This window comes from Hyposmocoma kahamanoa, unplaced genomic scaffold (genome assembly GCF_003589595.1).
Source record: "Hyposmocoma kahamanoa isolate Upper Pololo Valley unplaced genomic scaffold, ASM358959v1 76, whole genome shotgun sequence".
NCBI classification, from domain to species: domain Eukaryota; kingdom Metazoa; phylum Arthropoda; class Insecta; order Lepidoptera; family Cosmopterigidae; genus Hyposmocoma; species Hyposmocoma kahamanoa.
Genome location: NW_020653900.1, coordinates 7,308,112 through 7,333,920, shown reverse-complemented (window position 1 = coordinate 7,333,920; position 25,809 = coordinate 7,308,112). Strand labels below are relative to the sequence as shown.

At 37.6% G+C, this 25,809-nt stretch overlaps 1 protein-coding gene across 1 annotated transcript; it reads left to right on the top strand.

Moving 5' to 3' along the window:
- The first annotated feature begins 11,690 nt into the window (after positions 1–11,690).
- Positions 11,691–20,485, top strand: LOC113232417 (secretory phospholipase A2 receptor-like). The gene is made up of 6 exons (XM_026467129.1): positions 11,691–11,792; positions 15,195–15,308; positions 17,807–17,938; positions 18,184–18,378; positions 18,837–19,094; positions 19,795–20,485. Exons 1-6 carry the CDS (start codon positions 11,744–11,746, stop codon positions 19,974–19,976), a joined length of 930 nt encoding a protein of 309 aa, XP_026322914.1. The 5' UTR covers positions 11,691–11,743; the 3' UTR covers positions 19,977–20,485.
- Positions 20,486–25,809: the final 5,324 nt, after the last annotated feature.

Below are 25,809 nucleotides of genomic sequence, written 5' to 3'. Positions count from 1 at the left end.
ACAGGCTTGCTTTACTTCAAAAGATTCGTCGAGCTGAGCTGATGCTGTAGTTGAGGTCTTGCGATTGGGCATGGAGTATTATATACCATACTTCGATGTACCCAATTTATTCTAAGCTCGTCCATGGTTTAACGCTGACTGTAGTCGTGCTGAAGCACAAAAACAGTCTGCGTACCAAGCTTGGGCAGATGCTCGACTATGCAAAGCTCCGAATACTCGGAATCTGAAGAAAGCCTTTAATAAAGCCGCCAAGGAGAGCAAAAATGTGTTACGCAGGGCCAAGTTCGACTATGTGCGCCATGTAGGGGCCAAGCTTGCCCCTTTTCCAGCAGACAGCAAGCCCTTTTGATCCTTGGCCAAAGCGGTAGAAAAAAACTTTAGTAGCCACTCATTACCATCTCTGCTGAGGCCAGACAGCTCGCAGGCCCATACTGCGGAAGAGAAGACGAATCTCTTCGCCTCACTCTTTGCAGAGAGTTTGCGTCTGGATGCCGCAGGACACCTACCACCTTCTTTACCTCAGACTGGATCCACTATGGCGCCAGTTCGCATACGCCAAAAAGAGGTACTCAGAACTCTGCGAAGTCTAGACGTGCATAAAGCTAGCGGGCCAGATGGGATTCCAGCAATAGTCCTGCGTAACTGTGCGCCTGAGTTGTCTTCTATTCTCACACGCCTGTATCACCTCTCGTTTGATCTTTTGAGACTGGTGTAGTTCCCAGGTCGTGGAAGCTTGCAAATGTGCAACCAGTGCCTAAAAAAAGAAGCAGAGCTGACCCTGTCAACTATAGACCTATCTCAGTCACTTCCATACTCTGCAAGACTATGGGACGTGTACTTAACAACCGTCTCCTGTCGTACTTTGAAGACAACGATCTCCTCAGTGATCACCAGTACGGATTCCGAAGAGGGCGATCTACTGCGGATCTTCTTGTCTCTCACTTATGGAGCGAGGCTATAGAAGAGCATGGCGAAGAAGCCAGTGCAGTGTCTTTAGACATTTCTAAGGCCTTTGACAGGGTCTGACACGTAAGCCTTTTAAGTAAGCTTTCCTCTTACGGGCTTCCCACTGACCTTTGCAATTGGATTTCGGATTACTTGAGTGAACGTTTGATTCGAGTGATCTTAAAAGGCAACTCTTCCGAACATCGGGCGATAGATACCGGAGTTCCTCAGGGTTCTGTACTGTCCGCAACCCTCTTTCTGCTGCATATAAACGATATCTTGATTTCAGGTACCTTTGGGTATGCTGATGACAGCACAGTTGTGGACAGGTACTTGACCAACGCAAGGGTCAGTGGAGAGGAAATCCAGCCTTGTCGATAGTCCATGGTTAGTCGTTTGAATTTGACACTTAAGGCAGTTTCCGATTGGGGCGATGTCAATCATGTCAAATTTAATGCTACCAAAATACAGGCGCGTCTTTTCTCCACTAAACGGAGTCCCTTTCACCTGACTCCGACTTTTCGTGATATATGAATACCGATCGCCGACCGTCTTCACCTACTTGGAATGGACCTGTCGTTAGAAAGCATAATGTCGATATCCGGATGGGTTGTTAAATAATTTTCCAGGCTTTCCAGGTATGGGAACAGCTATCTGTATTTTCCAGTCCTTTGGGGGAGTGCCAGAGGAAGATATTGTAAATAATACTAAGAAAAAAAAGTTTAGAAGCAGAACCAGAATTAACAATAAATGAGTGCGGGATTCCGTCTACGCGATGTATCTTTAAGGTGACCCATAGCGACGAAAATTTCCTTCATAGAGAAAGGAGATTCAAAACGATTACAGTATATTGTGGAAAGAGGGCTCAAACAGGAGAAATTTCATCAACACATGGAGCAATTTAAATGCGAATGATTCAACCCATTCTGAAGGGTCATTGGACAACATTTTTATTTCGAAGGAGGAACCGGTGATGTATAAACAGCGGGTTTAATTTTTATTTAAATTGAATGGCAGAATCGATTCGATCACATTCAGTTTGATTATTTTTAATAAAATTAAATACAATTTAGAAAAGTATATCAATTTACCAATTTCAGTGCTTAGTATTCTTGGTTTGTTGTTTTTTCTACATAATTTATAATATACTCCAATCACATACTCCTTAGTTACTAACTTGTGAGTTGGGCTCGTAAAAAGTGTCAATTAATCAACCAATCAATAAAATCATTAATTGTGTACGCACGTCTAGAAGGTCTGAAGTAACATTATTGTTTCAGTGCTTATTGCCAATTTTATAGCATACAAATTAATTAATGGATCCGTTCGTTATGCCCCTGGTTTCTTTGCACCCGATTCAAATAAATATAAGTATGTATCAATTAAGTCAATAATTAAGACGGTTGTTAAAAAGCACGTACTGGTAAGACAATAAAAGAATACGAAAAGTTAAATGCGAATTATTGACAAATATTTGATTAGTTGCTAAAATGTAGAATTCAATCCAAACTTTTAATAGTTTTCATTTGAAAAATAATTAAAGGGATAAAAAAACAAGATAATACGAGAACGGTGAATACAGTAACGTTTCTTTCCTTACCTCCGTTTTATTTAAAAATGCAAATAATTTTATTATGACACGCAAATAATAAGAATTAGGAATAAAGAATTATTATTCCACAAAAATATTGATTGGACGATAGTTTTTATTATATGAACATGATCACTTTCGTGTCACGCCAACTGTAGAGCAGTCATGAACGACACACCTGTGACGTCATACGCGTCAATGACGTAGTCCAATAGTGAAGTCTATTGAGTATTATTAAAATTAATGTTGAAGTTGAGAATATTTTTTATAATATGAAGCGACGGGTCGAACAAACCTGGTAGTAAGTGACACGACTATCCATGACTGTTGCAGATCTGAGGGGCACTGCCACTGCACTCGTCACTCTGAGACATAAATTGGCAAGTCCTATGTAATTACACTCGCACCTTCGCCTTTCAAAACCGGAACATAGTAATTAATCATCACATCATTGTTTAACGGCAGAAATAAATAAGGTGGCAGTACTCCTTGAACGAGCTCTTTAACAAGGGGCTTTACAGCTACTAAAAACTCTACGACTAGAAAACAGCAGGTAGAACAGCCAGTTTTCAAAGTTACAATTATGTCAGTATCATGTATGTACTTGGCCACGTATGTAAAAAACAAAGGCACATAATACAAACTAGATATCTTTCAGTAAGTGTGTCTGCGATACGAATGTACCAAGAATTGTATTCACCTCAACTACGGATCATTATTATCTTTAGACGTTGTCTGACCAGTACCAGTAGGACTAGCACGACAGGACGCGACTTGCGCGAGAGCGACATAAAGCGCGAGGTCTCTATGCGAGAATAGTATTATCTCGTGCTTTATGTCGCTCTCGCGCTAGTCGCGCCCCGTTATACTAGCCCTGCAGGACTCCGCCCCTCGCTCAAGGTTATGCGATAAGTGCCTGCTGAAGAGTGCGCCGACGTTGGCGCAAGCTCTCATACAAATCTTTCATTTATGAGCTTTCGGCTTCGCACGTTTGCTCACGGCGGGCAACGTTATTGTCACCTCTCTGAACGCGCGTTTAGGTTCCTTTTTCTTCGTAGTGAACGCCTGGTATCATTAGTCAGATTTAGTAGGCTATTATAGCGCAGATATTTTCAATTCTATATGAACGAATGAATCATTCATCTCAGCCTGTTAACACCCACTGCTGGGCATAGGCCTCCTTTTTTGCACGCCAGCTCAATCGGTCCTGTGAGAATCTCATCCACAATCTTCGGGCCGCCCCGACGATATCGTCCGATCATCTAGCAGGTGGTCTGCCTCGAGGATGTCTCGTTTCTAGCGGGTACCAATCAGTGACCGCCTTGGTCCATTGGTCGTCGTCCCGCCTAGGAACATGTCCTGCCCATCTCCATTTTAAGCTCGCGATCCGCATACCGACGTCTACGAACCTTGTTCGCTGTCGTATCTCCACGTTTTGTGACCGCATGGCCGCTCACACAGGAATAAATCATAATGAATCATAATTTTATTATTCTAATCATAATTTTATTATAGGAATGAATTATATGTTTATTATTCTCACAAGGCTTACTTAAGACTAAAATACAGAGTTTTGTTAGTGTTATGCACGTTGTGAGAATCTGGTGTCAGTACTAGAGTTATATCCCTGTATAACTGATCACCAGGCTCCCTCCCTCGAAGCTAGGTTAATTACTCTTCATATTAATTCCACCTCGGAGAAGCTTTGCATAAGTCAAGTAGAATAGTAAAAACTTATAAGTAGGTAAGAACATTTTAAAGACAGACTAAAGTAGTTTGTGTATGCGTGCGTGCGTGTGCGTGCCTTCGCGAGTGTGTGTCTTGTCAGTAGTCAAGTGCGTAAATGTACCATTTCAAATTGATGTTCTGACATAAGATTTTGATATTGACACATCTACACATATCATAACCCTACGAGTGGTTAGAGACCTACTCCTGTATGAGAGTGATGCTGTTACGTAGGTAGTGACTATCAAGTAATCTGTGCCAGTACTTTATCTGTATAACATAAGCTTTAGCGCAATTGAGCGCTGCATACAATACATATTCGTTCCATAATCCGAGACTATACAAGTCTGGAAAACTCGGACCCACTCCGGATGTCGCTTGTGTACTAAGTCCGATTCGAAGCCGAGAAGTAGAATAAGTAGTGTACAAACGCTCTTACAGTCCCTCTTCCAGTGAAACAAATGAATAGAGACATTCCAACACGTCAATGTTATTTGAGGCTATCAGCGCAGAAGTGGTGTACAGAAATCTAAATAAACAGGCAATAGTAGTCGCATACCTACGCGGTGACAATGGCGTTGCATTGGTGTCACTTACGGCACCAATGCACGGGGTATAATTCAATATTGTTCAAATCTTCACAAGTGAAACAGAATACAAAAATGATATTTTGCAGCATTTGCAGCATATCTCATTGCGGAAACTCTTCCACAAGCTGTAATTACGCCAATTATATTTCACCAGTAAATTTGTTTCAAAGGACAAAGGCTGTTTTTATTAAAATTTAAATTATTCACTATGGGAATCAGCTTACTCGTGTTGTTTTTTATAGTATCCACCATTGTTATAATAACGCACTAAATATTTATGTCGGTAGTATACCAACATTTAATTATGTGTTTAAACAATAAAATGTTTTAGAAAACTGATAGATCTAAATAAGTGTCAAACTTAATGTGAATTACATCCTCTATGTACCTACGTTTCATACGTATTTTTAATATAATGACCAGGTAAATATATTTTGTTCTTAGGTTCTCGCGATTGTTACACGTAGGAATTGAAACTGTTTTTCCGGATTTAAATCGCGTATATTTGTTTTTTCAAACAAACCGACGTTTCGGGCCCTTTACAGGTCCCATGATCACGATTGACTCAACCTGTAAAGGGCCTGTTTGTTTGAAAAAACAAATATACTCGATTTAAATTCGGAAAAACAGTTTAATACCCTACATTTTGTTTTTAGTTTCCCAAATGTGTTGATGTTAAAGACAACTGAATATCCGGTATATTACTGCAAGAAAAGGAACTGATTAACCGACTTCAAAAAAAGGAGGAGGCTTTCAATTCTTATGTATTTTTTTATATATGTTACGCGATAACTCCGACATTTGTGAACCGATTTTGATGATTCTTTTTTTGTCGGAAAAAGGGTACCTCAGAAATGGTCCCATTTAAATTTGAAAAAAAAAAAACATTCCACCTCTAAGAGTGGCAAACTAGGGGATGAATGCGGTTCGCGTACTTTCCGGTAACCGATTTCAATAAAACTTGGCAAATAGATGTATGTAATTCCACGAAATTTTGATGTAGTGTTTTTTAGTACTCTGTACTGAGATTATTTACACTTCTAGTGCCTATTTGTTTAGATTTCTGTTGGTGTAATACACAATCATTTTTTTACATAACACATCAAATACATAATTCGGTATTTTATATTTGGATGCTATTTTAATTTTTATTAATTAATTTAATAATTAAATATTTTTTAAACATGAAAATAGAATTCAAATGTAATATAATTATGCACTTCAATATCATTTAAAGTAATATTGTAGAAAAAATATTGAATATGGGTTACACCACTTTTGCCTAATATATTTATAGTACCATATATTTATATGGTATTTATATAAGGTTATTATATAACCTGTGACCGAAGCATGATAGTATAATATCACATGAAATGTGTGATAAACCTCTCGGTGACATATTTATTTCAGTCGATAAAGCTAATGCCGCAGACGCCATGTGAAACCATCAACAGTCTAGCGAAGAACTGCCATTTTACCTTATGTGAGAGTTGTTACATACAAGATTGGAAGAATCCTCAGGCGTGCGTCTAACAAGATCTATTTCAAGCCCCTGACAAAGATTTCTCAATTACTGAGATGCTTGAAATGTAACATCTCTGTACAGTCTCTCTTATATTGGATAAACGAAGCGAAGTATTTGTATCCGTGTCAAAGACCATATTTATGGCTAATGTCAAACGTCGTCGCGTAAATAAGTAGCAACTTCGTCCAGAGAAGTACTGCCACTTAACCTATTTCTGCCGCCAAGCAGTAATGTTAGCATTACCGCGTTATGGTTTTGAAGGGTAAGGGTGCTGGTGAAATTTCAGGCACATGAGACTTGTCAACATATGTCTCAGGGTGACGGGCGCATGGGCAGTGCCCCTCACATCTTTGCGATTTAAAGCTCTGAGTGGCACTGCAACTGTTATGGACAGCCGCGTAGCTTACCATCAGGCGCACGACTTGTTCGTCGCGTCACTTGATATTATATAAAAAAAGTACAGTCTGCGATCACACCATGGATAAACCTAGACACTCAATTAAGTTTGACGAAACCCAGGTATTGCAAAAGAAATCCGTTATCTACTCAGGATGCTGCGAAAGAACGTTGAAATTTTAAAAAGTCCTAATTTCAACAGGGAATTTTTTTCTAATTACCATTGTAAATTAATAATAAAATAAATTCAATAAAAATCTATATTGTTAAAATAAAAATAGGGTGGTCTGCATTAATAGTAGACATAACTGGTTGATGACTTTACCATCTCAGTAAGTCGTGCCTATGGGACCTGTAAAGGGCCCGAAACGTTAGATTGTTTGAAAAACAAATATACGCGATTTAGATCTGAAAATAGTTTCATTTCCTATTTCATAAACTATAATTGTTCAAATTTTTATTTTCAGTTCGAGCCCCCAGAGAGAATATCATTAATGCTGTAGTCATGTGGTCTGTCATCGCAGTACTGCCACCTTATCTATTACTGCTGTCAATCAGTCACATTACTGATTGACGATTTATTGCGTTTTGGTTTTGGAGGGTGCTGGTGAAATTACAGACACCTGGGACTTGTCAACTTATGTCTCAGGGTGAAAGGTGCAGTGATATTTAGGTACTTAGATCTTTGCGATTTAAAGTTCTAAGTAGCTTTGCTAAAAAAAGCTTTACTGCAACTGTTGTAGACAGGGATGTCGCTTACCACCACAAGCACGACTGGTTCGTCGGTACCCTTATTCTTCAAAACCGGAACGCAGTAAAGCTCACATTACTGTTTGGCGATAGCAATAGGTAATGTGAAACTACTTCCCTGAACGAACTCTTTTACAAGGAGCTCTACTGCTACAAATTGAACATGAGCGTATGTACACGTAACTAATTTATTTAATAATAATTCAAAGATAGAGGCATTACTTTGCGGACGTTTATGTTAATAAAAATTTAAGTAAATTAATCTGTTACTGCGCGAACCCAGTGGAGGTTAAATTGTGTAAAGTAACTGCGCTTGTGTTAAATATTATTCTCGTACACACACAACACAAGCGCGTCTCAAGAACATGTTTATGAATAAAAAATCGAGACAGTAGAAGTTGATAAAATTTAATGGAATGTTTTTTTATACATTGGAGAACGCAATGTTGTAAAACATAATCGAAATACTTACTCGTGCACAAATCACTTAAAATCTTTTTCCGTAAAAAATTGTTCCGTGATTGAATTTCATGTCGATATTGTACTACACAATACTCAAATATGAGACGATATAAAATAAAATAGGATAGGCTTACTATACGCTTTTATGGCACTCAAAAGTTTATGCACAGTCTTCACAAAAAAGATCGCAATGGTTCGTAAGACAGTTTAGCTGTATATCATATGGTAACGAATTTCCCCATGCTGCCCCATTGTTGGGGCTGAGCTGTAGGCTACCAACGGGGTCACAGGTGGTGGATAGTGAATGGCCACCAGATATGGTGGTTAGCTGCGAATATATTGAATAAGCAGTCCCCAACCAAGCAGCGGCAGCGTTAACAGGGTGTAGTGGCAAACCCGGTGGGATGGGTTTGCTTATAAAATACTGCGTAAAGTCCTACGACGACGACTGTGACATGGCGAGAAAAAGCCGCCATTTTAAAAGCTTTCCCCTAGCAGCGGGCAGCGGCGGTGCTATTACTTGTAGAAGGCGGAAGAAGTATGTTCTGAAAAGGCTTCTATCTAGATATCAGCGGGCGACCTCCCGGCCGATGAACCGCGGTGCAGAAGGCAAGCGGGAAACCACTGCACAATATCTCCCGAAAAAGTAGCAAAAATGGTAGAAATGTGAGCAGTTACAGGGAGGTCAAGGAGTTGGCTATGGACCGTGAGGAGTGGAGGAGGCTACACCGACAAGAGCATGGCTCTTAAATAAAATGAATGAATGAATGCCCCATTTAAATTTATTCCCGTTGAAAAAAAAACTTAATGTTGTACATTATTATTGTTTTTAGGTTCTTAGGTTTTCACGATTGCTAATAACACCACAGCCATCATTTAAGTTACAATGCGCTTGCCTTCTGAAATCAATCAATGAAAAGTTAATTTTTGCCAGGAATTTTACTGAGGTTCTTAATCCACTCACAAATGATGTAAAAATAATTATTACCTTCAGTTGAAAACGTATTTTTAACCGCCTCCTTGGCCGAACGGTTACCATGCTGATCTGCCACGCAGAGGACACGGGCTCGATTCCTGGGCCGGGAGAAATATTTGTAAGGTCTACATTTCTGCCGTCAGCTAACCAAACCGCGGCTAAGTGACAAAATGATTTTTTGAGATATTATAAAAAACCATGATCCAGTTTTAGAATATTGAAATTGGTTAATGATATTTCAGCAATGCATGGGTAAGTTCCGATAAATCGAACACGTTAACTAATTTTAACTGTCTTTAAAGGAGAATTTTGTGCTCTATTTTTTGCTATTTAAATCAGATATTTGACCATTTGTCACATCCGCGTTTTAGTTAGTGGACGGCCGATTTATTTCTCTCGTGAGTTTGGGTGTAATTTGTCTATGTGTGTGTCCATGGTACCCGCGATACAGATTTTGTCTATTGTGGGGCTCTGTGCGTGCATTAAAAAAAATAATTACGTATTTTTATTTAAATTCCGACTCTTCACTTACTAAGCCATTACTAGAAACATGCATGTTTACTTCAGACGTATGAACCTCGCCGCCACACCGCTGACATTTGTCGCATACCGCCGTTGATGTACTTGATCGGTGAAAAATAAAAGTTGTAAATGATTTGTTATATTTAAATATAATACACTTTCATAGAATTATAATGAATTACGTTCCTGTCTTTTAAATTTAAAAAAAGCGTTTATTTTTAAGTGATTGTTTGTTTTGCAGGTAGTTTTTAAGTTGATTTATTTTTGTTTGCAGTACTTAGGTACACACTTGCTGAAGTGCACAAACATTGAAAATGAAATTAAAGGCTGATGTAAACAATGTTTATCAATTTTTTGTTACACACCTGAAAAACACAAGTTACGCCGACATTTTTACGATCGGCGTACATGTATAACTTACCATCGAAAAGCGGCTGTACTTTAATAACTTAGTGTTCATAACATTTTACTTTTTGTTCATGAAGTGATTACATTTTTATTTAAAACTATTTTTTTCTTATAGGTATATCTCTATATATTACTATATAGAGACCTATTTTAGTGTCACTCGAACTTTGAAAGGAAAATGAAGTCGTTCTTTAGTTCACATTTTTGCAGAGTTTTGCAGATTTGTATACACCCTAAGGTTTTCGCGATTACTAGACAATGGAAATGATACTATTTTTCATAAGACCGAAGAAGTTTCTTGGTGTTCGATATTTGTATTGATAATTATAACAAACGTGTAGTAATTTTACTGAAAAAAACATCATGGTTCTAAAACATCGCAACATTCAATAAACTTTATATCAATTTTATTATTAAAGCGACATCTCTAGTCAGCTGCTGATAGCTGTAAAAAAAGATTTTGATTGGTTTGATTGAATTGATTGATTTGATTTTTAGTGGAGTAATTTCACAAAAAAAAATTGAATATCAATTCAATAAAAATTTAAAATACAGTGAATAGCGACATCTCTCGCCAGGACTGGTAGCTGTAAAGGTTCTAACTGGGTGATAAATCTGTAATAGATTTCTCATAGATGGCGCTACGACTAAAAAGTTGTTGAAAAACCAAGTACAAAAACACGACACAAGCACATAGAAAAATTCGTGAGGTTCTTTGGTTCGTTCCGTGGCTTAGTTGGTATAGCGTCTGGCACGGTATGCAAGAAGACGTTGGTTCGAATCCGACCGAATCGAAGGAATTTTTTCTGAGTGTTCGATCTTTGTATTAATAATTACAACATTACAGTCGAGTTTTTGAAATTGTGTTATTTGCTTTTTCTAGCGGACAAGCAAAGATTTAATCGAAAGATCATGCGGCCAAATCTTTTTTTATATTTTTTTATATATGGTATTTTCACTATCGAATCAGAAATGAGGACATCCGTAGAAGAACGAAAGTCATCGAAATGGCTCGAAGCATTAAGGGGCAGTAGGCAGGGCACATAGCTCGTAGAACTGACGGCCGTTGGGGCAGAAAGGGTCTTGAATGGAGACCACGAAAATATTTAGTGGGACGGCCCCTTACTAGATGACCTGGTAAGGACAGCGGGTAACCGATGGATGCACTTCGCGTCCGATCGGCTGGTCTGGAAATTTTTGTGGGAGGCCTATGTTCAGCAGTGGACGCCTTCCGGCTGATATGATGATGATGATATTTTCTTTTATGTATGGTAACCATAGTATACTTAACTGTTTTCTTCATATTATAACGTAAGTCTGATATTGCGTAGTCGGAATACTCTGTGGCTTATTATTAATCTATGATAATATGTTTTGTCTTGTTTTAACACGCGCCATTCCGTGCTTGTGGAAACGAGATGGATGGTGTGAAATTTTACTTAGCATTTCGCGATTATCTAATATTATGAATACACGAATTAATCAAAAACCACAACATTACTTACCAAATTAATGTGAATGATTTAAAACTTTAAATTCATGTTACCACAATTAGTCAAATAGCGAAATGTGAGCAATGCACCGATGTAAATTATTATATTAATATTTTTGTTATGCCTTAACAGCACATCAGTCAAATACAATGTGTGTTAGGAACGCCGCATCTAGTACGCTAGTACATAGATATGGTTGGCCACTGTTGACATTTTCTCCATATCGACGCGACGTTGATGTACTTGTTCAGCGTGAAATCGGCGTTAGTATTACATTACAAGAACTTTTTTAATTTAAACTCTCTTTTTTTTCTACAAAGACCTGTTTATTATCACTCGAACTTGGGAAGTAACATGAAGCCGTTGTTTATTTTACAACTTTTATTTATTTATTTACCAAGCGGTAAGATTTTATTTTGTTTTTTTCTTTTAAACAGGATTTTTTGTAAAATACTAACAATCTCGCAAGACTACATATTACTAACATCATAAAAAACAACTCTAGTTCTATGACTGTTCACAAAACAATAAATTTACCAGAAATAAACTTTCAAATTTTTGTTGTCTGTATATGGTAGTAAGGTAGTAAGTTCAAATGTGCAAGCGTCCTCACTCCTCCCCAACGACTCCCAAATGCGTTACTGTGTTTTGCACAATGTTATCACCATTTAAAGCGATTTCATTATTTTTTTGTGTGAAAATAAAATTTATAATATTAAGTGATGGGACGAACAAATCGTGCACCTGATGGTAAGCTACACGCCTGTCCATAACAGTATGAGTGCCACTCAGAGCTTTAAATCGCAAAGATCTTCAGGGGTACTGCTACTGCGTCGGTCACCCTGACACATAAGTTGACAAGTCTCATGTGCCTGTAATTTCACCAGCACCCTTATCCTTCAAAACCGGAACGCAGTAATGCTCACATTCCTGCTTGGCGGTGGAAATAAGTGCGGTGGTAGTACATCTCTGGACGAACTCTTTCACAAAGAGCTCTACGCTATTAGTATAGTATGTATTGCATTGGCTATCCACGCCAAATGAAAAATAAAATAAAAATCAAAAGTTGATGTAAAAAAAAATTAGTAGTTTATTTCCATTACGTTATGTTGGATCCGTCAAGGTGTAGAACTGAATTTTCAGACATCGCTTGAGTAGATTTAGGGATCGTGCATTGAAATTACTTTGAAAAGTAACACTGGATAGTCTAATCACTATGAAATCGAATAATGTACTTTCTATTAATTTTAAAGACCAAAATGGGTACTAGGCGGAACGTAGGACAGTTTCTAGGTAGCGTGTGTGCAGCTCGATAGTCCAACTACCACTGTGTCCTCTCTCGTCTACCACCTCCGTTCCCACCCAGACTCCGCCGAGATCCACTGGCAGAGGGAGCGCGCGATACACTCTGTAACCTACAGGTTACAGATGCAGCATACATAACTGGCAGTTTTGCGTCCGTGCTCATAACCGTTTCTAACTTAAATAATATGATAATAATAACGCACCCACTTATAATCGCGCACTAGGGAAACGTTGTATCGCAGGTGCCATGGACACACACATGGACAACCACTAGTTACACCCAAATTCACGAAAGAAATAAGTGTAGGCCATACAAATATTTTCCCAGCCCGGAAATCGAACCCGGGCGTGGCAGTACAGGATGGTAACATTTCGACCACGGAGACAGTTAAAACTGTTGGAGAGCATTCTTTGAGTCTGTTAAAATTACTATTTTGTAGAAAGCCTGTAATAGTCCTTAGTATACTTAAATTATGTTTGTATATTATAAAATGTAATAGGCTGTGTTTTTCTTTAATAAATAAATGATACTAATTTCTCGAAACGTTAACGATTTATGTCGTTAGATGAACTTAATGCACCACAAATTAAATACATTAAAAATTTAAGATATTGATAATAACTAAGTGACAAATGATGATGTAATGGATTTCATCGTTTTATAAATAGAAGAAAAGGTAACATAGCTCGTTAGTGGTTTGACAGTCTTTGTTATAATAGCGGTGGAGTAATACGAGAATTATATTTACTGGTTAAAATTATTGCATAAAAAACTGAAACTATGAAAACTATCGTACTTCTTTGTGGTATTATTTTGGCTGTATTTGTATCCTGCTTAAGTGAGTATAAGTGTTTTATATTTTGCTATTGATCAGAACAGATCACCAAACCAAATTACTTGGGCCAAAGTTTGTTAATTCTGCTGCAGGATTTTATAAGTTAAAAAGTTTAAAAGTTAAAGAGTAGTGGCTTTTTTTATAATATCAAGTTTCGAGACGAATAACTCTTGCGTCTGATGGTATGCAATACGCTTGTCTATAACAGTTGCAGTGCCACTCAGAGCTCAAATCACAAAAATCTGAGGGGCACTCCCACTGCGCCCGTCACCCAGAGACATAAGTGGATAAGACTCATGTGCCTGTAATTTCACCAGCACCTTCAAAACCGGAACACAGTAATGCTGACATTACTGCTTGGCGGTGGAAATAGGTAGCTCATAAGGTGACAGTACTTCCCTAGACGAACTTTTTCATAAAGAGCTCTACTGCTACTAAACTTTCTGCTCTTCAATGGCACGTCGATAGCGTAAAAATACATTTAATTTAAATACTAAATTGTTGATTTATTTTGTATTAAGATATGCATAGTAATGTCCTTAGTGATTGATTGAACGAATGTTATCACTGCCATACCATTGACACTCTATTGAAATGGAGTCAGAACTATATTTTAGTAGAGTAACAAATATTATCATAATTGCAATATAATGTCAGTGGAGTCTCAACTACAATGATGAGTAGTTTTTAAAAAATTAGAACACTTGGGATCTTGGTCATAAATTCCATATACTATGCTTAGAGATTATATTAGAGAAAGGGAATTCCCAAACCAGAACCAATTTAGAAAAACAGGTACCCATTGTGTTAGTGCTGGGCCACAGAGGTCGTGTCACAACTTGCGCATAAGGTTATCGAACTAGATAATTAATCGTTCGACTACAAATAGTTAGCTAATGAGGTTATCAATTAATCATAGAAAGTATGTTTTAGGGAGCCGCCACATTTATAAAGCGGTTAGGAAAGCTTTATTTCCATGCATAAGCACCAGAGCGAATAATGGCCTGTTAATTAATTATTACCTTTTTGTATTAATATAAAAGCTTAGACTCTAGTGCAGTTTTTAAAGTTTCCCAGGAACTATGGAATTGCCTGTTTAGATTTTTAACTTGAAGTTGAAACTTCAAGTCTCACTCGCTCGAACGCGAATTTTCCACTTTAGGTCAAAACTTTCGTAGCTTCCATTGATTTTACGAAGCCAATAATTTTGTGCGTTAATGTACAATTCATAAAGATTAAGTTACGAAAAGAACCCGAAAAAATCTGGTACAAAATGAAAAAAATAAAAAATATAGCCGATTCGGTTAAAATTTTCCAAAAGTTCATAAAAAAATTATAACTAGAAAACTACGAAAAATCGCGGAACATACATACATTTTTTTGACTTCACTATCCTCGGCCACCCTGTATAGAAATAAAAGCCCAAAACCAAAAATTACAATGGTCCTCAGAATATTAAAAAAAAACAGTAATTATTTAGAAAAAATAATGATAAATACAAAGTTACACTGTGTGATGCCAACTACAGATATGGTGTATTAATAAATGTACAGATTAGTGATCACAATAGATATGTGAAATAGAGAAGGCAATTAAGCTGTTTTTAACAATTACAACTTTCGAAGTATTAATAAAATCTGTAAAAATTATGATATCTCTTTCAGATGGCCGCACATTTAGATGTGACTATGATTACTTTAAAGATATCAACGGATACATCAAGTATCAAGAAATACCAGCTAATTGGCGTGAGGCAAGACTGAGATGTCATTTGGAAGGTAGGTTCTCTAATTACATACGTATGATTTTTGGTTTGGCTTAATACACTCACGCGGTATTCCTTTAAAGTTTATTGACCTCCATCATTTCACAATAATAATAGAGGCAACCATAGGAGGCAAACTTCGAAACCCGCGGCGCCGCCGCCGTACTGTAGCCAGGCTGTTTGTAATTTAAAGTGCAGGCTTCGGAGAGTGAGCGCAGTCATTAATAGTATTATGAAACAAGTTTTTTTTTTATATAATATCTAGTGACGGGGTGAACGAGTCGTGCCCCAGGTGGTAAGCGATACGCCTATCCGTTCCACTTGCAGTGCTGCTCAGAGCTTTAGCATTCTCATGCAATATGTGGGGCGCCACCCACAAAACTTTGACTGTAGCAGGCCACTATGTATCTTCGAATTTTAACCAGCGAGGCATGTGGGCCACCGGCAGCCCTCAAAAACCCAAGTGCAGCAGGCTATCATGTATTTTCGAATTTTACCCAGCAGAATCGCTGGCGTACCACAATTAAGAATCAAAATGTATTTTCGATTTTTCTAGTCCTGATTAGTCAAAGGTTGCATCAGGAAACCGACAATATAAGTTGTGCGTTCGGCGAACACAGCCAAAATTGTTTGGTTCTTCTGCTACCAACTGATCCAGATCGTAGTGGTGATATCCGTATGTTTTTGGTAGAATCACGGCGTACCAAGCGGCTTGCTGATATAGCTTGGAGGTGTCCCGCCGGCAGCCCACATGGCCTGCTACAAGAGTTACTCAAGATGAGACGCGACGTACTGTGAAATAAAATGTGTGTCCTGCGCGCCATCCATATGGCCTGCTGCAAAAGTTACTTAAGATCAGGCGTGGTGTGCTGTGAAAAAAAATCGTTTGTTCTATGGCGCTGAGAGTGTTAAGTATTATTATAGTTGACAAGTACCATGTGCCTGTGATTTCATAAGCACCCTTATCCTTCAAATCCGGAAAGCAGCAAAGCTCACATTATTGCTGGGTGGCTGAAATAGGTGGCAGTACTTCCCCGGACGAACTCTTTCACAAGAATCTATACTGCTTGTAAAAACAAGTACAAGTATTGTAACTCCATACAAATGTAGCAGCGCAGCGTTCATGTGTGCACACCGGTACACGCAGAGTCGCACAGACGTGTGACTTACGTGTCGTACAGACGCACACCTATGCATAGCTTCGCGCGGCACTCGAGTTACAGAATTGAAGCGTTTGCTCGGTTTTTAAAAATTACATCAAATAATATGTATGTTTTTCATCACACTTGTTTGTAAATAGTATGATTGCATGGTGGCTAACTTGACTATAATGCCCCACACAAAGCCCTCGGGCCTTTTTTCTTTCCATTACAGCCATGGTCGCTAAGGAGTTTTTTTTTTAATTTATAGCACGACATACTTCGTTAAGTAGGTGAGGTTCAAGTTCAAACAAGGATTTTGCTTGAACAAGGAAGGTTAGTGTTCAAAATGATATTTAAAAGAAATTTAATTTCAATCCAGTCACATATTACTTAAATACTCATTATTAAGAATTTCTTATAACTGATTTCATTTTTTTTCTGTATAAAAATGTCGCATTTTTTACAGTCTATCGTGGCTGTATGCGTCTTTGCTTTTACATTTTAGTTTGATTTGTACTATCTATGGAAGAATAGCTAGCTGGCCATCTGTTGATACAAAAAATATTTGCAAAATCCATAATTTTTGTGTTGTGTTGTATTGTGAACCATATTATTCATACAAGAAATAAATATTGTATTTATGTCCTCACAAATATGAGGAAAACAGTATCACGGACGGTATAAAAATACAAAACTCGAGTAACTAATGCCCTCAGCATTCGGCTTCAGGTTTCTAATAGACCCTCGTTAGTAATTTCTTATTTACCGTCCTTAATACACAATGTACTATTGTTTATGGTTACTTTTATGTATAATAAATCATTATGCATGTAAAATATCAATATTATTATTTAAGTATGAATGAATGAATGAATGAAATATTGTAAAATTAGAGTTAATTAATATTAATTACAGTAACTCAGGTATAAAGATAGTAAGATAACGTAAAACAGGCGGCCTTATTGCTATGTAGCAATTTCTTCCGGGCAACCTTAGGATAGAAATTTGACATATACAAAGAAAAGTACTGCATTTGACAAACGTATTTTAATAGCGCGAAAATAGGCTGATAAATACTTGAATTTTTCAAATTATGTATACAACCTGTAGGTATAACTAAGATAATAATGTGACAACCCTACTCTCCGAGAGACGTGTAGGCATTAACAGGCGGGAGTTGGACTACTTGTCATATTATACTTTGGCGCAAGTGCATAACTCAACGCGCCCCTTAAATAACATTTGTTGTTGAACAATATTGTGTACCCATACGAAACGGTATCTTCTTCGTTAAGTTATCATTCTACAAACAATTCTGTCCATTGTATTTTTTTTACACGACGATGTTCATTCGGAACGTCTTTTACAGGTTCAAAGCTAGCGTCTCCTCTAAATCCAGGTTTGAGGTACGCAATGTTAAGGTATTCAAACACTAGTGTTTGTGGAGTGTTCACGGGTCTTCATAGTACGTTCTCTAGAGGCGACTACTTCTCCGTCGAAGGTACAATGTTCAGAATATCAATTTTAAAAGAGCGCACTGGAATATTTTGTTATTTCAGTAATCTATATCATAAATGTCGTTGTTTCACTGAAGTCTGTATTAACCTCCCGTATTTTTTTTAGTATTCTTTACTTATTGTATTTTTTTTTTGTAAAATTGAAACATGCTGGATTACAATCTCACTAGATAATAAACGTATGTACGTCTGAAGGAGAAAATACTAATCTAGTTTTTATGTTATTTAGGAGTTCCTCTTGCTAGGGTCCCTCATACCTGGACGGAAGGAGAACCAAACAATGACAAGGATAAAGAAGGATGCATAGTAATGCTTAGCGATGGCACTTTTGCTGACGTCAATTGTGCAGAGACCTTCCCGTACTTATGTTATAAGAAGGCTGCTCCGAACATGTTTATGTCTGAATGCGGTACTTCGGATACAGGTACGACTATTTTCTTTATCATAGAAAAGTTTTACTGTTTAAAAACCTCAACTTTTATACTCTTTTTGTAAAGAAAAGTATAATTGACATTTTCTTACTAACTATTTAATTGTAAGAAACATCGAGCTTTGTGCGGATAAATTGTTTATCATTTCGGGTTCTTAGGTTTTCGCGATTGTTACACATGAAACCATTTTATCTGGATCTAAATCGCTAAACGTTGGTTTGTTAGAAAAAACAAATATACCTTATTTAGATCCGAAAAAAATTGTTTAATTTCCTTGTTTATCATTTTTTAGAAACAAAAACAATCCTTGTTATGTTTTTTTATACAAGTAAGATTGGATAGCAGGGTATGGAGTCACATTTATGAAATTCCACGTTGTTTTTTGAAGTATTTATCTCACATCATCCAACTTCCTCATTGAGTTCTATTTTAACTTTCTATTGACTTTCAGCTTACAAACTAGATAGACGTACCGGTAGTTGTTACAAGTTCCACCAGTTCCCTCGTACCTGGTCTCGAGCTTACATGACCTGTGCTGCCGAAGGTGGATATCTTGCAGTCATCAACAGTGACACAGAAGCAAAGGTGTTGAGTGAATTGTATACAAAAATGGGAGTTCCAATTCCTTATGCTGGTGAATATTGGACTTTAGTGGCCCATGTTGGAGTTCACGATTGGAACGAACATGGAGAATGGCTTACTATTCATGGTAAGTCTTAACATGGATACACAGCCCGCGATTTAACCTACCACTTCATATGAGCTGGAACTTTCGCACCATGGGAAGAGGCCGTGGTAATGCAAACGTGTCAAGTGTATGTTGGTAAAAAGTATGGCAAAAGGTATGTTGTTCAATACATAACCAAAAATAGGCGGTTGAAATAGATGGGTTGTCATTCTGCATGATTCGTTAATCTTTATTATGAAATTAAAAAGCCAGTGCCTTTCGATTGTGCGAGGCAATCGGTATTATCACGGCCTGTGGGAAACTACCTTTAGGTTTCTCTGCAATATTATATAGAAATACATCAAAATTGTTTACGGTTGAGAATAAACCATGAACATCTTTAGTTTTCAATATAGCAGGTCAATTTTATAATTTAGTAACATTTAAACTTTCGTCTGCGTTTGGGGTTATAATAACAAAGGTGCTTTTAAGTTTAGTTTCTGTTTCTTCGCACTTCTTCTCTTCTTCTTCACTTCTGTATTTGAGTACTTTTCGCATTATTTATAACACTAAGTAAACGTTACTAAAATATTACTGCTCAAATACGTTCCACTGCTCTGATTCTTTCTGGTGACATGGTTTGAGATCATGCGTATTTGTACTTGTTTTCTGATTATGTTTCAATATTGTCTATATTTAATTGAACTATGCTTACTTATACCGATGTGTAAATACTTTTTAGGTGACACCATTAAAGACGCAGGCTATGACAAGTTCTCTCCCGGAGAGCCCAACAACTCAAGTTCGGAATTCTGTGGAGCGATTTACCGATCAGGTTTATTCGACGACTTCTGGTGCGAACGCCGAGCGCAATTCATTTGTGAAAAGGACCCTGAGTTTTTGACTTGTGATCATGAGCAATAATTCTTGTGTATGAGATGTTTAATAGTTGTTGTTCATTTAGTGTTGATCCCCAATTGTCAGCACGGTTCAGCAGTCTCCATACTTAGTTTTAGATGAGATATCGTCAGAATTATTCAAGTCAAGCTTCCGTTTGCCACGAATGTGTTACTGGTACGTGTTGGTAGTGGGGGTTCAATCGATCTGATTAAGAATTTTTTGTGTCGCGAAAAAAAATGTGAACGTTTTTAGGTAAAATATAAAAATCATAAGCATTTTACATAAATCGAATTATACGTTTTATATATTATATACTATCTCTCCATATCGTTTGCATTGTTCAGGTTAAAGTGTTTGTATGGGAGATTCTTACGAATAAAAATAGTAACTACTGTACACATTATAAATGATGACCGAATATGAGTGATTGTGATGAATAGGTAGCTGGAATATATCTGAAATTAACACTCTAGACGTTCTGGTATTTTTATGTTTACCGTTAAGCTGTGGGGCTGTAGAAATAAATATAATTTCAAAATGAATAACATAAAATAATATCTATGTGCTAAATAAATAATTATAGATGACTACTTATTTGTTCTGTTTATAATACAAATTTTCCTTCTAGCAACAACAAAAGCAAACAACCAAAACTGAAACAATCAAAAAGTACTTAAAATAAGCGCATGTATAGCAAGGTAGCAATCACTTACTGGCAACTCTAGGGAAAAAGGGTATTCAATAAACAAACTGTAAACACAGAAATTGCTACTTGCAAGAGAAATTGCAAAAAAGCTATTGGTGAGTCAGAAAAAAATATGCTTATAGTCAAAGGGGTTCAGATTTGTTTTGTATTTGTTGCTGGAGTTAATTAGATTAGGAGCGAATTAGGTAGATAAATTCAGAACTAGATAGCTGTCCTGTGTAGGTGTTAGTGAACAGTGGATTACGGCAGTGGAATATTACGGTATAAGGGACTTTACGTTTGTAAAGTGAAAGAGACAGTAAACTCAAACTCAAAATATCTTTATTTTATAGGTAACCAAATTACACTTGAAACCGTCATATTGATTAAACTCTACTGCTCATTCGTAAGACAGATTTCCCTGAAAAATATACATATTTAAATATACGTTTGTACACATTTATTTACAATAGCATTAGGTAAACGGGTCACTACCACGGATTTTCGTATAAACCTCGTGAACGGCAAATTTTGAATACTAACCGGAATCTATTGTTATTATAGAAGCGTATATATTGCCCCCTAAATGAATTTGTCACTTTGTGAAGACGACTCATCGGGAACAGCTAGTTTATCTTTATTCCTGGAATTAACGTTATGTCTATCAATATTTTTCATAAAAAAACTACTATTCTTCTTAGTGTAAATTGGACGTAGTTAAGCACGAAGGATCCAATCCACAAAATAATCAAAAAATAAGTTATATGTACCAAACGGTTCATAAAGTATAACCTCTTAGATCAGCAAAAATCCAACATATAAACATAAATAAATATCTCTGGAGTTACATGATATTATAATTTTTGAAAATAAAACAAGAGTGAGAAACACTTTTAAACTACAAACTGCCATATCTCGAAAGTGACTGGATGTGCATTGGATCCTTTTTGTTTAACTACGTCCAATTACCATTTCATAAATGTACTGTGACGCTAGTGTAAGTATGCTCATTTCTTTAAATTTATCTCTCAAAGAGACTCTGGGGCCCGAATTGTAAAGTTACCCAAGCTGCACGTTTCTGTAGAACAAAGATACTATTAATATCGGCGGCATTATCCCAAAGCAAAATCCTGTATGTCACTATACTACGAAAGTAACTGAAGTAAGCCAATTGAGCGGTTTCAACGTCTGAAAGTTCTCGCATTTTTTTAAACGCGTACACTGCAGAGCTGAGCCGTTGGTATGTTACTTTACTTATTGTGGTATCATTACAATTTAGCATCAAAAGTTATACCTAAAAAGATAACGGTATCTACAAGGTTAAATTTTTCGTTTTGTAAATATAATATTTGTGACCGACTGCCTAACATTGGCTAATGTAAATTTCACACAATTTGTTTTTTCTCATTAAGGAGCAGGTTATTAAGAACAAAGCCAATCTACTACCTTAGATATAGCATTGTTCACATCGACTCAGGGACATTAGTGCCTTTTAGCTTCATATAATAAGAATGTACCATCAGCCAACAATATTATCTCATGTTCTATATCCTCCACGAGGCTAGGTATGTCATTAATAAAACTAAAAACAGAAATGGACCTAGAATTGAACCTTGAGTGACGCCCATGCTATTTGCAGGCTCTGCTGATCTCGTACTGTTGACATCGATTTTAACTGCCTCTGTGGCCGAACGGTTACCATGCCGGACTGCCACGCAGAGGTCCCAGGTTCGATTCCCGGGCCGGAAGAAATATTTGTATGGCCTACATTTATTTCTCTCGTGAGTTTGGGTGTAATTTGTGATTACCTATGTGTGTGTCCATAGCACCCGCGACACAGGGTTTCCCTAGTGCGGGGCTATGTTGAGCGTGTGCGTTATGCGTTATTTAAAAAAAAATCGACCTTCTGTGCTGTAGTAAAAATTAAATCTAAACAATCTTTAGGTACGAAGGGATAGTGCAAGCATTCATTTTCTTGTCCAGAAGTAATTAGTCCGTTCATGGATAGTAACGGCGTTTACCGTAAATTAAATATCAGATTAGGATATCACAGGGTAAGCTGTTTCGCTATATGAACTACAGGTTTTACAGTGCGATTTTAGAATGTTTTCCGTGTAATTGCTGTCTACTGCTTCTTCATAGAACTGTAACAACAACGTACTGACAAAATTCATTGACACACGCACATATTTTTTGGCACTACATGTACGTAATTTATGACATTTAGACAAGACGGTACAGTTATTACAACATTAAGACAGTACGGTAGACACCGACGGGTTTGCATGAGGTGATACAAGTACATAATATTATGAAGCCACTGAACATACGAAGACCAAAGGTAAATTTTATTTAATATTTATTTTTCTAAATTAATAAATTATATTAATTATTAATTTAAAAAACTATTTTATAATATCAAGTGACGAGACGAACATGTCGTGCGCCTGATGGTAAGCTACATGTCTATCCATAACAGTTGCAGTGCCAATCAGAGCTTTAAATCACAAAGATCTGAGGGACTTACTTGGTACTTGGTACTTGGTGTAACGGGCTGGTGTCCGCAACTCGACGTCAAGGCGCCTATTTTGCGTGTGGTGGGTGCAGGGTCCTATTCGTGCCACCCAAGCTCCTCCAGGACTCTCAGCTGCCTCCTCGGTTTGCTGAAGACTTCGGGGAGCGACCTTGGCACTCCAAAGTACTTTGCCCTGTAGTTGGCCACGCCGGAGCACTGTAGTAGGATGTGCGCAGCCGTTTCCTCCCCCTCCATGCACGCTCTGCATAGAGGGCTGTCTCTGATACCTAAATTGAAAAGGTGTTTATTGTATGGACCATGACCCGTTAGGGCGGCAGTTAGAGTGCGAAGCTCTTGCCTTTTGAGTTTAATAAATATGCGAGATAGACTGGCATTGAGCGTTGGGAGTGCCTCGCCTGTCTACAGACCGTAAGGTATAGTTGTTCTGAACCATTGGTAGGGGAGGGATACTATGGGTTCTGGTCCTACAGCGTCCATCTCCGACCCTTTTCTGGCTAGTTCATCTGCCGCATCATTGCCACGTGAGCCGCTGTGTCCTTTAATCCACTGTAGGGTTACGTGGTTTTGTATACATACCTCCATGAGTGCTTGATGGCATTCATAAATGAGCCCTGAGTCTATGTCATAGCTATTCAGTGCTTGTAGCACTGACATACTATCGGAGAGTATTCGAATGGAGTGGTTCTTAACTCTTCTCGCTATGATTGCTTCTGCCGCCAGCTTGATGCCAATGCATTCAGCCTGGAATACTGTGTTGTGGTCACCAAGTGGTGTTGATATCCTGATATTGAGGTCTTCTGAGAATACCCCAGTACCTGTTCCTGAATTCGTTTTAGATCCGTCAGTGAAGTCGCGGACCTCTCTGGGGTTCAGTCCTTCATTGGGTTCTTCAAACAATTGTATCTTGTATTTTTTGTCGAAGATGTATTGTTTTGGGATCCTATCCACAGCCGCCTCCAGTAGCGGTTCCTCATTGACAGTCTTATAGAGGATTTCTGTGTGTGGGGTCCTCATGTGCTTCCAAAGGCCGGCTCTATTTAGACGCACTGCTGTTGACGCCGCTTCCTGTCTGATGAACAGTGGGAGGGGTCGCAGGTCCAGCATGCTTCGAAGGCCGCAGTTGGTGTTGTCATACAGCCGGTCGTCGCCACGCAGGCGAGTCCTTGGAATTTGTCCAGCTTGTCGATTGCAGTTGTCAGCTTGGTTCGTGGCCACCATATTATAGCGCCGTAACTGATCATGGGTCTTATCACCGCTGTGTAGAGCCATAGTGTTATCTTGGGATTCTACAAGATCTGAGGGACACTGCCACTGCGCCCGTCACCCTAAGACATAAGTTGACAAGTCCCATATGTCTGTAAATTTCACCAGCGCCCTTACCCAGACTGACATTACTGTTTGGCGGCAGAAATAGGTATGGTGGCAGTATTTTCCTGGACGTGCTTTTTCACAAGGAGCTTTACTGCTACTTAAATATGGTATGAACATTTCTACCACTACTATAATGTTACATCTGCCTACGAATGATCAGTAGAGTTTAATCACTATATAGTAATTTAATTTGAATAAATAGTAATTTGATTATCTATGAAATAAACATGATTTTGAGATTATACAAACTATTTGAAAAGAAGCTCTACTGCTTCTTATAGAGACATTTTGGTCTTCTATACTATGTAAGTACTATTCATGAATGGGTTCAATAATGACTCAACTTACTTACGGCGTCTAGCATTGAAGTATTCTTATTTACTTTTGGTGACTTCGAATGCTGCACACCTTTTAATAAATTGTCAAAACTATCTACTAACATCCGAAAGTAAAATGTAAAATTTAAGTTAAATCATTTAAAAAATACCATTACAAAGTAATTATTCCATTTTCTGTGTAGAAATAAAGGCACAAAGTACAAAATTAATTAAGGAATACGGGACTGGTGAAATGTGGATCGTAATTAGGATTTACTTAATAAGAAACTTGAGAACAGAGATGTTTTAGCTAATAAAGGTCTTTAGGAATTATGTCGTATTATAAACTTAGTTAACGGTTTGTATTGTAGGCGCTGGTTGCGGAGGTCCCTGGTTCGATTCCCGGTAGGATCAATTTGGGAACTGAAATTTCTGAATTGGTTCTGATCTGGGTGTCCCAGTGCCCCAGAGTGAATTCCGTTGCTCTATACTCATAGTACATGGAGTTCGAGGCCAAGCACCTGGTGTTGTTTTCTGGCACATATCCTCTCGACGTGTGTAGTCGCACGTGGAAAAGGCGAATGTCCTCAACTCCGAACTCGCAGCACCACCGCAGTGTGATCTCATTGTGACTGGGACAACGAGACTGATCACCGAATGGAAGACAGTGCTAGAGAGAAAACAGAATGGATTTTAGTGATATTATTAGGTATTTAGTCTATTGTAGTGAAATGATTTAAATTTGGATTAGTAACGATATGTTTTGTTTTAAATTTTTATTTTGAATTCTGGACGATTTTGTTTTTATTTTTATGTTGTTGTTTCTAAATTGCAGCACCGCCATGGTGGATACTGTTATGTTACACCTTTTTATTATTGAACAAACAAATAAATAAATAAATAGCATATCATATTATTATTATTGTAATACCTGTTACTGTAGAATTG